The sequence below is a fragment of the Pelobates fuscus genome, chromosome 8 (genome assembly GCF_036172605.1).
Source record: "Pelobates fuscus isolate aPelFus1 chromosome 8, aPelFus1.pri, whole genome shotgun sequence".
In the NCBI taxonomy this organism is placed as follows: Eukaryota; Metazoa; Chordata; class Amphibia; order Anura; family Pelobatidae; genus Pelobates; species Pelobates fuscus.
Genome location: NC_086324.1, coordinates 140,524,725 through 140,540,366, shown reverse-complemented (window position 1 = coordinate 140,540,366; position 15,642 = coordinate 140,524,725). Strand labels below are relative to the sequence as shown.

The following is a 15,642-nucleotide window of genomic DNA, read 5'->3' as shown; positions in this document are numbered from 1 at the left end:
TATGACCCAATCCCCATTGAAAGCGGAAGCATACATCCACCCAGTCAGCCATTTTGCCATAGCATTGTTGTTTAAGGAAAATGTCCCTTCACATATGCATATGCCTATTATTTTTATATGTTTCTCGTTTTTCGCCTCTAAGTTTGAATGCACTGATGATCATCACCTAGTTTTAGTATCAGGCTGTTTTTCACTGTACCTGTAAGCGCTCTCTCTTTCATCCAATACCCCCCGAAGGAAGCGATTATAGTTGAGTAGCTATAGCTAGTGTATATCAATGAGTGCAAGTAGACTTTCGTGTAGGTCAGCCAGACAGTAAACCTGATAATAATGTTCTAGTTACACATTTTCTGAATGAGTCTGTCAATACTTATGCATGCACTTTAAAATGTAGCTCACTGTGCTTTTATTTTTCTGTGAAATTCTATGTATGCTACAATAAAAAATACAAATAAAAAAATAAACACATATTTACAAAAAAAAAAAAAAAAAACGGAAAATAAGGGTTAAATAAATATCCACTGAGATAAGAACTTAAATTAGTTCATCAACATTACCAAGTGCCTTTATATCTTCAGACACAGATTAGAAAAGGTGTATAGCATGATACTGCCAATTCATATTGGGAAAGTAATTTAGCAGTACCACCATTTTGTTTCTTTTATGGTAAGACTTTGCCTGTAGAAAATTACTTTTTATCAATGTGGATATTTACTTAACCCTTATTTTTTAGTTGTGTAGACTATTTGATACTGGTGCCCTTCCATTAAGCTCTGAAATTTTCTGTGTGTAATTTTTAGATATTAAAGGGACACTATAGTCACCAAAACAACTTTAGCTTAATAAAGCAGTTTGGTGTACAGATCATGCCTCTGTAGTCTCACTGCTCAATTCTCTGCCATACAGGAGTTAAAGCACCTTGTTTATGTAGCCCTACGCACACCTCCCTGCATGTGACTTGCACAGCCTTCCTAGTCACTTCCTGTAAAGAGTCTTCTAATGTTTACACTTCCTTTATTGCAATTTCTTTTCTCTTTCAGAGAAACTGCTATGTTTACATTTGCCGTTAAGCCAGCCTCAAGTGGCTGTCTTCCGGACAGCCACTAGAGGCGCACGTGCGATGCTGGATGCGAATTTCGCATCCATCTCGCAGAGCGTCCATAGGAAAGCATTGAAAAATGCTTTCCTATGGACTGTTTGAATGCCCGTGCGGCACTTGCCGCGCATGCGCATTCGGCTCCGCTGACGTTGGGAGAGGGAGCTGACGTCGGCAGGGGAGGAGAGGTCACTAGCGCCAAGGAAGCCCGGCGCTGGAATAAGGTAAGCTGCTGAAGGGGTTTTAACCTTCAGCACCACGGGAGAGGGACCCTGAGGGTGTCAGGAAAACCGCTATGTTTTCCTGACACTATAGTGATCCTTTAACTCATAAAGGGCAGAGAATTGAACAGTGAAACTTCAGAGGCATGATCAATACACCACAACTGCTTCATTAAGCTAAAGTTGTTTTGGTGACTATAGTGTCCCTTTAAAACCTGGTGGGGAGTGTTGTAAGTGTCATAGCTGCTGTATTTTAGATTTTTATATGATTTATTCGTGTAACATTTTCTATTTCTTTGCACTTTCTTCATTTTTATTGTATTCTTTTCAGAAATGTTTACAGTTTCCAGGCGTGCAAGGTCTTTATGTAGTGACTGACGGGAAGCCTGACTCAAGCTACAATATTTTACTAGCCGAAAACATCCTTAAATCACACTGTATCAAAGTTCATACTGTGTCACTGAACAACTCTGAAAAGTATGTGGATAAAATGATTCCATAGCTCAATAAAAGGTTTCCAGTGTATTACATAATTAATCACACCCCGTCTTCGTGTGTTGTTTTTGCCATTAGTATTGCTAATATTGGTGCATTAGCTGAGCAATTTGTAAGCAGTAGTATTGTGGTGCCAAGAGAACCCTGTTTATTTGCACCATAACCACTACAATTAGCTGAAGCTGTTATGGTTATTTGGGTGTCCATTTTAACCTGTTATAATATTTAATGCCGTAATTACAGTCTGGTTCCTAAATACAGTATGTCAGAATGGGATATTCTCCTTGTTTAGTATTTTCACCTGTATGCAGACCTATTGCTGTTAAATATAAGAAACCTTACAATTTGAAAATAGTTTTTGACGTTTTGTTTGTTTCTTTGACATACCTAATTATATCATTGGTCCTTCAGGGCTTAAAATAAAGCTGTTGTGTGTTTTTAAACTCCGGAAGTGACAGAATAGAATAAATATAATGTATATGAGTGTGTGATATAGATAAGATCAGACAGATGTGGTACATTTTACCTATATATAATGTAAATCTTATGGTTCACAGCAATGAGCTCATACTACACTTTCGGTCCTTATTTTATACAGATACGGAAATGAATTTCTGAGGAAGATTTCTACTCTCTCTGGCGGTCGTTACCATTGTTGCCATGGAGATATGGATGGCCACTTTGCTGCACATCGTATGTTAACTGAGGGTTTCTTCGATGAAGACGTATGTACTTTAATTACTTAGTCATATCTCGATACATTTAAAATATTGCAGTATTGTGTATCTAGATTGCCAATGTAAGATTACTTAGTTACCAATTATATTTCAACCATGGTTATTAAAATATTTCAAAGTGCCAGGGTCAATGATACGTAGGGAGCTGCCATTTTCAGGATCATCGTACAATTATATAAATAACGATTTTCACCGATAATTCTAGGGAAAGATAAGAATATGTAATATTTTCTGTATTCATATGTTGGAAATTTTAACAGTGCCGATTAGTAAGTGTGTGAAGTACAGGAATCTGTTAAGAAAAAATATATTTATAGATACATTATATAGTCTTTCTTTTTTTTTCCCAATATGTACAGCCTCAAAGAATACATTTTACAAGATTTCTTACAAATAAGCAAATTACAACTTGTTACTATCTCTATAAGAATGCCAGGGACTTTCAAATAACCCTTTACCAGACTTACTCCTATGAATTACTCTGTGTTGCTTTTACTTTTAACGTAAAACTTATAAGATTACATTGCAGACCATGAGAGCATCATGGTGCACTGATCCCAGCACCGCCTAACCTCTGTTCGTACTCCTACCTCTAATGCTCGCCTTTAAGACTTCTCTCGGGCTGCACCATTCCAATGGACCGGCCATCCCCTCTCTGTTAGACTTTCACCCAGTCTCCGCTCCTTCAAAAAATCTTTGAAAACGTACTTCTTCAGGAAAGCATATCAATTAAACTGTGAACAGTTTTCCCTCCTCGCACCCCGGTTCCTCTTCTGCAACTGGCATGAAAACAAAACAATAAACCCTCAGTGAATACTATCCCAACAACCTATTTTTCTACCATACCCTTACATTTTGTGTCCCTTTACCCCACTCCCTCTAGCTTGTAAGCTCATCGAGCAGGGTCCTCAACCCCTCTGTTCCTGTGCGTCAAACTTGTCTGGTTACAAATACGTGTCTGTAGGTCCACCCATTGTACAGCACTGCAGAATTTCTTGATGCTTTATAAATAATAATAATAAATAGGTTTGTTCCAGCACAAATCGTCAGCTTGGTGAAAGGCCGAAACATCATACTATATGATCACCAAATATGAGGATCACTGATTTGAGAGGATTTATGCTGGATTAATGTAGCTGTGGAATATATGTACAACCTTTTAACCTTTAAAGGAACACTTCAATCACCATACCCCATGTAAGAAGTCAAACAACTCCTCAATGGGAAACCAACATGGGTGGTCTTGTTCTGCACCAGCTTGGGTTCTACATCTAGGCTACCTGTGCCATTGTCTAAATCCATAGAATGTCCAAGTATGCCTATAAGTAATGAGTCTTTTACCTTTATAAAGGTAAAGGTTAATGTGGCTACAGATGCTGGCTGACCACCACGAGGAATGTAGTCTACCACAAATGTAGTGCCAAAAGTTGAGTAATTACTGGAATAAGTTGTTAATTGAAGTAAAAATGTGTGTCAGCTCTTTATTGAGGTATATGCAAAACTTACAGAAGAAGTAATGTTAATATAAAGCATATACCACATGTTCAGAGATGCAATCAATCTCATTACATCGTAATGCCTCATTCTAAAACATAAAGAAAAATACATCAAACATATGTACTTTCAAAATTAGTAAACATTTCCACCGATACTAACAGAAAAGAAAGGTAAGCATGGACATGCAATTGGGTGACTTTGGGCATGAGATAACAGAACGAAAAGACAATTGCAAATAAAGCAATAAAGGCTGATTTAGGTTAAGATGTGGCAGAATGAGTGAACACCACTCTGGAACAAAGTCAACCAATGCCCAGTCTATCTAGGAGAGGACAAGCATCGGAAATTACTAGCAACAATTGGCATATTTGTAGCCACGTAGCAACCTATTGCTGTCTGAAGATTATTTTTTAAGTAAGGTGTATTGAATGGACATTCTAGGCCCCTAATCAACTGCAGCTCAATGTAGTGGTTCTGGGGAAAAGAAACTGTCCCTACAGGCTGAGCAGTGTAAAAGCTGAATTTTCTGTTTGTACGAAGTCTTAGCTTACATGGCTGTATCTTTTCTTATACCTATCGGAGTTGGTGATCAATAGACAACCCTCCTGATTGGAGAGATTCTGATATCACCAACTTCAACACTTTAAGCAGGCAGAGAAATCAATTACACAGGACAGCTGCTAGCTAGGGGAATTTCAACATTGTGACAAACTCCTCTCTCCAAGTGAGTTTGCCATGAGCTCCTGGAGGAGCCTGCTTGCCAGCCTCCTGCCCACAGACTATGGGCCCTGCAAGGAAACCTGTAAAAGACTACCAAACTTGACCGACTGTTAGCACTGATTTCCCTGGAACTGTTTTGGGCATGGGGCCATGCTTGCGGTCGGTCAAAACTATGACTTCCAGGAAATCCCTGAACCGATCTGGGTGATTTTTGGATATGTTGTTCACCCAGATCGGGACTATCAGGGGATATTGTATTTTGTATTGTATTTTGATATTGTATTTTGGGATACTTATTGGACTTTTTAAAAATGTGTGTTTTTTCTGCCTGGGGATAATTATTTAATTTATTTATTTAATTTATGGGGTTTTGTGTGTTTTTAAGGTACTTTTTGGGGTTTCATAAAATTGTATGTTTTTTCTGTGCTTGGAGATAATAAGGTTAGATTAGTACAGTTCCTGATTTAATTATCTCCCAAGCACATAGAAGGGATTATATTGTTTGTGTATGGGAGTGTCTCACTGTAAAAGTTTGTTCACTTTGTGTCCCTGTGCCCAACAAGGTCTACCTGGATGTCGCCCTTGTTGGGAAACTTGCATAAATTTGTGCCTCCATTAAATGCTATTCCAGCTTACACTCCAAAACTGTGTGTCGTCCTGTTATTGGAGGTAAAGAAGATTTACTCCGGTGTCTGCTGTTCCAGCTTGCAGGGGATTCAACGGGGAAAGTCCTTGTAAGGATTAGAGCTAATTTCTCATTCGGCTCCAGGAAGAAGCGGTTCCAGGGCCCCAGTCAAGCCACGGCGTCTGTGGACAGAAGTGCTGCTGTTTGTCCTCTGTTCCAGCTAGGAAGCAGTCCTTGGAGGAGGTACCCAGTCGGGGTACAGGGAGTTCCGTTACAAACATTTTACCAGATATTTTTACACAACACAGACAACGCCTCACTCAGACACATGTCTAATTGAGAAGAGTCCCTACACATGACATTAACAGAACAGGAATAGACAAACTCATTGAACTGGCACACCAGGGCTCTATATGCTCCAAATACTAAGAAAACCGTTATAAAATTCTCACAACATTGTATAATACACCTCAGAAAGTAAATAGACCCTTCACCTGTCTGCTGGAGGTACCGGGGGCGGTTATATCTATGCTGCATATATGACTTGTTGTTGAGGATGAATGGGTGGATTTTCACCCAGCAGACATATAAATGTCCCACTCCAAGCTTACAGTCTCTTGATATTAAAAAAAAAAAGCTCTCCGAACACCTGCTGGCAGCTGCCAGATCACTGGTCCCTGCATTTGTGATGCAACCCTCGGCCCCTTCATTCTGTAATTGGCTTGACTGAATGGAAGAAATTATAATATTTGATGAACAACCTTCATTTTTATTATGTAGGACAGAGAAATACCTGGAAACCTGGGAGACATTACTGTCCTACTTATCTGATAGGGTCTACTCAACCTCTTCCTTAGACCCTAATTTTATGACAAGGACTCAGGCATGGCCTGGGATGAAGTCTCCGCCTGGGGGTGCAGTTGGGATTTCCCATCAACCTTCCTTTCACAGTTTTCCCATCTTTCTCTACCCCCACCCCCACCTTTATTTCCTTTCCTTCCCCCAACTCTGTCCCTGCTCACGTCACCCTTCCCACCCTTCATTCTCTCCTCTTTCTTGCTATTATTCTTTCAATGATGGGTATGGTACAGCCCAAGGTTATCTAAAATACTCCGAACATTGTGATGATTTAGCTTCTACCAATGAGCTATTGATGGTTTGGTATAATATGGCTGCAAACCAATGATTGTTTGGGGTTTCAAGCACAATGTAATGCCACTAATTTGTTCATTCATGAATGATTCACAGTGCTATGTGTCTATGTTGATTATTTATGTCTTTGTGTTTTTAAAACCATGCTAAGAATACAGATTGCAAAAAAAATGAAATTCCAAATTCTGCATTATTAAGTGCGCATCCATCCAGTTTTGGATGACAATGTGGGCAGGCTAGCCAGGTGCTCTTAATTCTAACTCTCCCTTGCTGGTTATAAATTTTGTAAGATGTGCGGAAGCCTACTTAATTTGACTGAATTAGATCTACATTGTCTTCACGATCGATTTTTTTTATTTTATTTTTTAGATTGTTTTCTTACTGTAAACCAAAAATAAGAATAGGTCAATTTGCATTGATTGCCTTGGCTCTGCATACGCAGCAAAATGCTGTGCTGCACCAATCAAATGCAGCATTTCATTTATAACCAATCAAAAGAAGCGCCCAATTCACTTTGAGAGACCCTGCATCCAGATCACTTCATAGTGTCCCTTTAACTAAAATAATAAATAAAAGGAGTAATAGACACCTATATTTGTTATATTCATAAATACTCTTATCTTAATTGTAGTTGCTTTATTTTAAAACACCCACAGTATATGCAGTGCAGATATTTAAGTATTCTTTCATCAGTGTTGCGATACTTTTGTTTTCACAGGACCCTGTTCTCCCTGTATTTGAAGGTGATGATCTGAAAAGACTTGCTAAAGCAATAGACCAAGCTCGGAAATTTGTAACGCGAGCAAGACACTTCCGGTAAGTGTTGTTTGTCCATATCATTGGGTGATCAATGAAAGATCAGACGGGTTGGTGTCTACTTGTTCCTTTCTCCAGACTACTTCCTGATTATAATGAACCCTTCCACTTAATAAATTAATTTAAAACCTCATAAACATTGTATGTATGTATTGTTTTTTTTTATAGTTTTTCTTAAGGAAATAAACTTAAATGTGAATGGGTGGACCCCTGTCTCTGAAATGTTTAAATGCTCTAATGTAGAGAAGAGAAAGTTTAGTTTGTATGTGGGGAGCATATTATCTTTTGTCCTACCAGGATTGTATTTGCCACCTCGTACATGTGTAAATCCATGTTGGTTGGCTGCTGGGAGCATGTCCTTCGCAACAATGTATGTATCATACAATCTATAACCAGATCCATAAATAGGGGACTGGCCCGATCAGGAGCTCCAAGTGAAGTCCCGAAAAAGCCAGGTGTCTTATTTAGGCACAGTTGAACTGTTAGTCCAGAGTCTGAGTTAATAAATAGAAGTTTATATAACAATCTGTTTCAAATTATGAGAATTATTCTGACAATTTTCTGAATTCTGCACAATTCCTGGTTTAGTGGATAATACTATATATTTTGTAAAAAGTTTTCCTTTAAAGTTAAAAAGTAAAATTTCCATTTTAAACATAATAATTATGGTTATGGGTGATGTAGCCTGAAATGCACTATTTCTTTCACTGTAAATTTGACTAGTCCACTGCATTATTTTGTAAGGTAACAATTAAAATAATATTTTTTAAGATTGCTTTTATTCACTGGTTTTTAACAGGTTGCTTGTATTGGATAAACAGAAATTGGACTCTAGAAACATGTCTACAGAAGGAAGCGAGGTATCAGGTAAGAATGAGAGCATCATGCTGTAAAATCTGGCCAGGCAGAGTTGTGATTGTTGTGGTGTTTTTTTTTTTTTTTTCATTTCAGTAAAAACCTAAATGTATCAGAGTTGTCCTGAGATATTGCCAGGGGAGTACTGACCAGGGATGGAGCCCCATGTGTGCTCCTATTTCCAAATATTGAGAAATAAATTATGTAGATTTCCAAGTTAACAGTTAACAGTTCTACTGATCATTTAATTACAAATTATGTAAATACATAATGATTTAACATTTAACCTGAGTGTTCTTGGCTAATGTACTGCTAGCACTTTTAGCCAATCACGTCCATTCACATTTGGAAAGACTAATATGGAAGTCCCCTTTCTCGTTACTGTAACTACATCAGAGGAACAGGCCATAGGACCCAGGAGAACCAGTTTTTTTCCAAACTACTCAGAAACTATTTGACACAAAATTGGGGGAATAGTGCCTAAAACTCTTTGCCCCATACTAACTTCAGTGAACTGCAGTGGTTATAGTGCTAAGAGTGCCACTTTATTTTTCTGTTTATTTTTTAAATGCATTGTCTATTTAAATTCTGAAAGCACGTAGACTTTGTGACTTTGTATAAATGTATTACAGCAATGCAAACAAATCATTTTTATCAATAACTTAAAATATATATTTATCTTAACAGATGATTGAAAGAAGATTATTAACTATTTCTTTGAAGAAGTACCCGAATCTAATAAATTGACTTGTGTGGCTTTATATACTTATATTGGTATAGTATTTTTTGAAATGTACTACAGAAGATCACTTGGAATCCTTTTAAATGACCACTAGAAATAACTGTATATATATCTAGTAGCATCACACTTTCTGTAATGATCACACATTATTTATAATTTGGTTTTATAATTATTTTATACATGTTCGTTGTATAATTCTTTGCCATGGAAAAATAATGTAAGTAAATAATTATATCAAAGATGTGGTGTAAAGCACTTTATTTTCTCCACAAAATGTTTAATTAAAGGGACATGCATCACTTTGAGACAACTGTTTCATTCCAAAGCTTTAGCTTTCATATTTACCTGCTTCTATTTTTTTTTTATTCTTTCCACACTTAATATTGGCGGGGAAGGGGGAGTTTTCAGATCTAACCAATCAGTGTCCTATCCCTAGGAATGGAACCACCTTGGTTTATGCCCCAACTCTTCCTTATCAACTTTCCACCACTATTTTCATCATCCCTGCCTTCAAGTATCCCGATATTAAAAAATTAGTTTAAGGGGGGGCGTGGCTAACCGCCGAGCTTAATGGTCGCTTGAACCCGAGCTCTGGCTACCAAGGCCGACAATCCACGACAATCCGAACGCTTAGGACCTGCTTATTGCTAAAACAGAAAATGGCACAAGCTAAAACAAAGAAGAACTCGACAAAGAATGAAAAACTAAATTTTTTCAGCAGCAAACAACAACTAGAGACCGCGGAGCAATTGAGGCCTTCGCAAGATGGCGACGCCAGCCCGAACCCCCGAGACTCACAACAAGATCCAAGATTGCCTATGACAAAGGATCAACTTACCAAAAGTGACCTGCAAGTAGCACTTGATGACTTGTCCCAGAAGCTAATTATGTCTTGGCAACATTCTATGGACTCGCTTAGAAGAGATGTCCAAGAGATCAGTAAAAAAAACACGCACGTCGAATCCAAAATGGACAACTTTGCCGTGGCGCATAATGACCTCGCGAGCCATGTAGAACATCTGGAGCAAAAACTTACGATAACGGAGATGAAATTAGCGGACCTCGAAGATCGTTCCAGGAGGAACAACCTACGACTGAGGGGAATCCCCGAAACAGTCGGACCGGAGGATCTGCAGGCATTTGTAAGAGGCCTACTCAAGGCATATGCACCTGATATACCAGGGGAAATGCTGCTTCTGGATCGAGTACATCGGATCCCAAAACCAAGGTATCTGACAGAAACCGTGCCGAGAGATGTACTCACACGGGTACATTATTATCACATAAAGGAGCTGATATTACGTACCAGTAGAAATATGTCTGCACCACATCCAGACTACCCAGCAGTGAAAATGTTTGCAGATTTGTCCGTCACAACGTTAAAGAAAAGAAAAGACCTTGCCCACATTGCAGATAGTCTACGAGCCAATGGCCTGAGGTTTAGATGGGGGTTCCCGACTAAAATGTTTATCTCCCGAGAGGGTAAACTACACACCGTATCCTCACCTGAGGAAGGGGAGATGCTCCTGCAAACCTGGGGTATAACAAGCAAAAAGGTCGAAAAAGCGGTGACATCTTCACGCCGCCTGCAGGTGGATTGGAATAAAATACCTGAAAAAAAATAAGATCACGTCTATTGTTACACAACGTTAGTGACCCGTATAAGACACTACGATATACCACACAGGCATTCGATATGCCTTGAACCTCTGGAGGATCCCTCTAAAGTACAAGTCGATAACATCTGAAACACGACGACGATCACAACGACCAGCGTATAACACTGACAAGAAACATGGGACATGGTTACTATAATCACCTTAAGAACATCAATAGACTCGGACAGACACTGTGACATTCCTTTTCACGAATACAGCTAATGGTAACACAGAAAAGTCCTAACAAGAACTGAGGACATTGAGAAGCATAAATGCAAAACAATTACTGCTTAAAGGTTCAGGTATTGTACATGCCCAGACACGAGAGGTACAACCAAACAATCGCATCACACTCCACAAAAATGCCTACATAATCTCTACCCTTACATACATGTATACATGTATACTGTGCTAAACGGAGGCAGAATTAGGCATTATCCCAATATATAAGGTGATCCCAAGGCGAGTACAACATGATGGATAAAAATTCTTAGATGTCGGAATGAAGACTATAGACTAATATACGTTATTTGATGACTGTCAGTACACTATCCCACACACATAGATAGAGTGGTAGAATTAAGAAACATATGGTCACTGGGATGATGATAATAAAAAAAAAAAAAAAAAAATTTATGATGATGCATGAACCCTAAATACTCACATATATTACCTTATGCTAGTGTGTAAATTGATAGAATGTGTTTCAGTCTGGATACGGAATGCATATATTCCAAAAGTCAGAAATACAATAGACAGGTATTAATATTATGCAAGCTCTCTATGATGTTAACTGAAAGAATGCATTGTTGTGCACTGATTTTCATGTTTTACGCTATGATATTTCTATTAACTGCTGGTCATGAGGTTTCCTTCTCCAGGTCACAATAGGATACAAATGGGTCGTCACTCACAAGATAAGGTCCTAATCTAAAAAACGAATACGTTAAGGCCCACACAGATATCTCGATATCTACCCCCCATGGCTCCGCAGCTAGGCGCCATGACCCCAATTGGGGTAAGTTCTACAGAACCAAGTTATATACCCCCCGGTTATCCGAAACTTTTCTACCCCTTCCACATTCCCGGTAAAGCTGCCGCTATAACAACGTACTTACCTTGTACTGTATACTACCAAGCATCACACCTGACACACTTATGGAACGCACTAACACAAAACAGACAAACCAATAGACATAGGGTATTGGGTTCGGAACGACCTATACTACCTGACCGCAATATTTTAAAACCCACCAATGAGTGTGACAATACAATCTCATAACGTAAGGGGTCTTAACACCCCGCATAAAAGACGGGTACTTTTAGAAACAATGAAAAGAAATCACACGGATATTATGTGTATACAAGAGACGCACTTTAACCCCTTAAGGACACATGACATGTGGGACATGTCATGATTCCCTTTTATTCCAGAAGTTTGGTCCTTAAGGGGTTAAACACAATAAGGTCCCAGTTTTTGGCACGAAAGATTTTCCCACCCAATACCATGCGACCCACTCCTCTAAGTCCAGGGGGGTGTCTTTCCTTTTTCATAAGTCCCTTACGTTTGAACTGTTGCAACTCAAAAAAGACGCACAAGGTCGCTACCTTATAATTTACTGCACCATCAATGCTGTTATTATTATTATTATTGCAATTTATATAGCGCCAACAGATTCCGTAGCGCTTGGATCTGTTAAATACACGTTGGTAGGTGTATATAGCCCAAATGTACATCAGAGGAACTTTTTGCTCAAAGTCCTCAACAAGATTCCACCCACGCAAAAAACATCAATGATGCTGTGCAGTGACATGAATCATGTACTACACCCGATAGAAGACACCTCCCTAGCTCAGGGTGCTCCCAGGTCAAAAATCCTCATACAACAATGTAAAACACTAAATAAAGTAATTATGGAACACAACTTGTACGATATTTGGAGAATACAACACCCAACTGAAAGGGGATACTCATACTTTTCCCACATCCACAAAACTCATTCTAGAATAGACATGATTCTCGTCACTGCTGACATCTTACCAAGAACAACGAATAGTGAAATAGGGGACATAGTGTGGTCTGACCACGCCCCAGTGACAGTAAAACTCCAAACCAAATATGATCATAAGGGGAAACCCCCGTGGCGCTTAAATGATGCTCTAACTAAGCACAAAGACTTCTGTACCCAACTAAGCCAGGACATTAGGGAATACTTCCATAATAATACATTGCCAGAATTAGAGCCTACCACTACCTGGCAGGCTCATAAGGCAGTGGTCAGAGGGATCTTTATCAGCAGAGCGGCTTACTTAAAAAAAATTAAGGAACAAAAATATCTTGATTCATTAAAAAAATTGAGAGATCTACAAAAAGCCCACCACTCAACCCCTAAGATAGACTTGTCAAAAGAAATAGCCTTAATCACAACTCAAATAAACGAACTACTCTTAGATGAAACAGCACACATGCTTCAGAACTTGAAAATACGCACCTACACACAGGGCAATAGAGCAGGTAGGGCTTTGGCATCGCTCTTAAGACAGAAGCAAGCCCAATCAAAAATCCCATATCTACATAACCGTACAGGTGGAAAAGTGCATGACCCAAGGGAGATTTTGGTAGAAATTGCAAATTTTTATGAAACATTATACAATATAAGACAGGACTCTCAGACGCCTCAACCGTCCACGCAGGATATCCAAAACTTCCTATCTAACATTTCCTTGCCTAGCCTCACAGAAGACCAAAATAAAACGCTTAGCAACCCCATCACCCTGCCTGAAGTTCTACAAGTAATAAAATCGCTTCCTCCGGGCAAATCACCGGGCCCAGATGGTCTCACTAACTCTTACTATAAAACATTTAGCCATATAATAGGACCACATCTGGTAGATACATTTAACCACATAATATCCACAGGCAATATGCCACATGAAATGCTGATGGCACATATAGTTACGCTGCCAAAGCCTGGTAAGCCACCAAATAAACCTCAAAACCTACGGCCCATATCCCTCCTAAATACGGACACCAAAATATTAGCCAAATTATATGCCACTAGAATAGCAGATATGATACCCACGATCATTAATCAAGACCAAGTGGGGTTTGTGAAGGGCAGACAAGGGGCTGAAGGAACAAGGAAACTATACAATCTACTATATACCAAGCAACAACAAGGGGAACCCAGTGTATTCCTGTCGCTTGACGCTGAAAAAGCGTTTGACAGGTTGCACTGGGGCTTCTTACGAGAAACACTACAGACATTTAATTTCCCACAACAATTCCTAAAATTAATAGCGGCACTATATTCCAAGCCCTCGGCTAGAGTGACAAATGGAGGGTTTGCATCGCAACCCTTCTATATTACTAATGGAACAAGGCAGGGTTGCCCACTGTCACCACTACTATACATATTGGCCTTAGAGCCACTGCTACGAGCCATAAGAGATGAATCACAAATCTCTGGCATCGTAAGAGGGGGACGAGAATACAAAATAACAGCATATGCTGACGATGTCATGCTATCATTAACTAACCCACAAATCTCCATCCCAACCTTCAACACGTTACTGAGGGCATATAGTACTTGCTCTTATTACAAGTTAAACGTGTCTAAGACACAAGCAATGAGTCTCTTTACAACGCCCGAAGCAACTAAATTATTACAGCAATCCACAGCCTTTGAGTGGAGACAGGACCACCTCACATTTCTAGGGATAAAATTTACGACACATGCACACAAATTGTACAAACCCAATTATATCACACTCCTTCAATCTATTAAATCTCAACTTAGAAGCTGGGCAAACAAATATATATCATGGACCGGAAGGATGGCTGCTGTTAAAATGATGATCCTTCCCAAGCTCCAATACCTATTCCGTACTTTACCCATTCAACTGAACACGGCATACATTAAAGACGCACAAAAAACAATTAACACCTTCATCTGGGCGAATAAACGTCCTAGGGTTGCTGCAAACATACTGTACCTATCGCAAAAAACGGGGGGTATGGGTCTCCCAAACCTAGATTTGTATTATAAAGCAGCAGTGATTAGCACACTAGTAGCAGCACTACACTCCCACTCCACACCCCCGGCGTGGGTACACCTGGAGGCCTCGCACACAGAGGGATACGAAATTACAACTTTGGCAGGAATAAGCAAAACCCATAGGAAGCATTTCAATGATATTCTCCCCACAACATCCTTAACCCTAAAAGAATGGGATAAATATACCAAATTCCTAAATCTTGATAAGGAGCTGCTCCCAAACATGCTCCTACGCTCTTTTGAAGTCTTGATCCCACAACTTAATATAAGGAAATGGGCTGACACAGGCCTAACTCACTTACACCAACTTAGGGATAAAGAAGAATATATAACCTTCGCCTCACTACAAAAAAAGTATAAGTTGCCAATCACGGCGGAATATGCACATAGACAAATAATTTCATGGATTGGGAGAAATAAGGGATCAACTCACATCACAGACATAAAGAGGAATATGATAGCCTTAAGACAATTATGTACTAAAACTAAAAAAACATCTGGTATACTCTCCAACGTGTATAGCAGCTATTTACCCGTGAAAAAGATACGGGACCTAACTTTCATAAAAAAATGGGAACAGGATATAGGGAGACAAGTGCCAGAAGAAAACTGGCAGAAAGGCTTTGTGGCACACAAACACCTCACATTGTCCACAACCCACATAGAATTGTCGAGAAAAATGCTCTATAGATGGCATATGGTGCCCAACAGGTTGAAACACATCGACCCGAAACAGACAGGAGCATGTTGGCGCTGTGGTCATGACACGGGTGATGTTATACATATTTGGTGGTCATGCCCTGTCATCACAAAACTATGGAAGACTATACAGTCCCTTGTCAGCCAAATAGGAAAGGTGGACATAGAATTCAAACCTGAGATATTCCTTTTACAACACATACCACGAGACCTTTCAAAATCCCTTCAATACCTCCTCTTCCATATAACCATGGCAGTACTAACAGCTATA

The 15,642-nt window shown here is 39.3% G+C and overlaps 1 protein-coding gene across 1 annotated transcript in view; it reads left to right on the top strand.

Moving 5' to 3' along the window:
* The window catches only part of VWA3A (von Willebrand factor A domain containing 3A), a 147,592-nt gene extending 138,499 nt beyond the window's left edge, over nt 1–9,093 (top strand). The window contains exons 30-34 of the mRNA XM_063428878.1: nt 1,649–1,794; nt 2,411–2,537; nt 7,262–7,359; nt 8,159–8,226; nt 8,902–9,093. Coding sequence (XP_063284948.1) covers nt 1,649–1,794; nt 2,411–2,537; nt 7,262–7,359; nt 8,159–8,226; nt 8,902–8,909 — 447 coding nt within the window. The 3' untranslated portion in view covers nt 8,910–9,093. The remainder of the gene's footprint in view (nt 1–1,648; nt 1,795–2,410; nt 2,538–7,261; nt 7,360–8,158; nt 8,227–8,901) is intronic.
* Nucleotides 9,094–15,642: the final 6,549 nt, after the last annotated feature.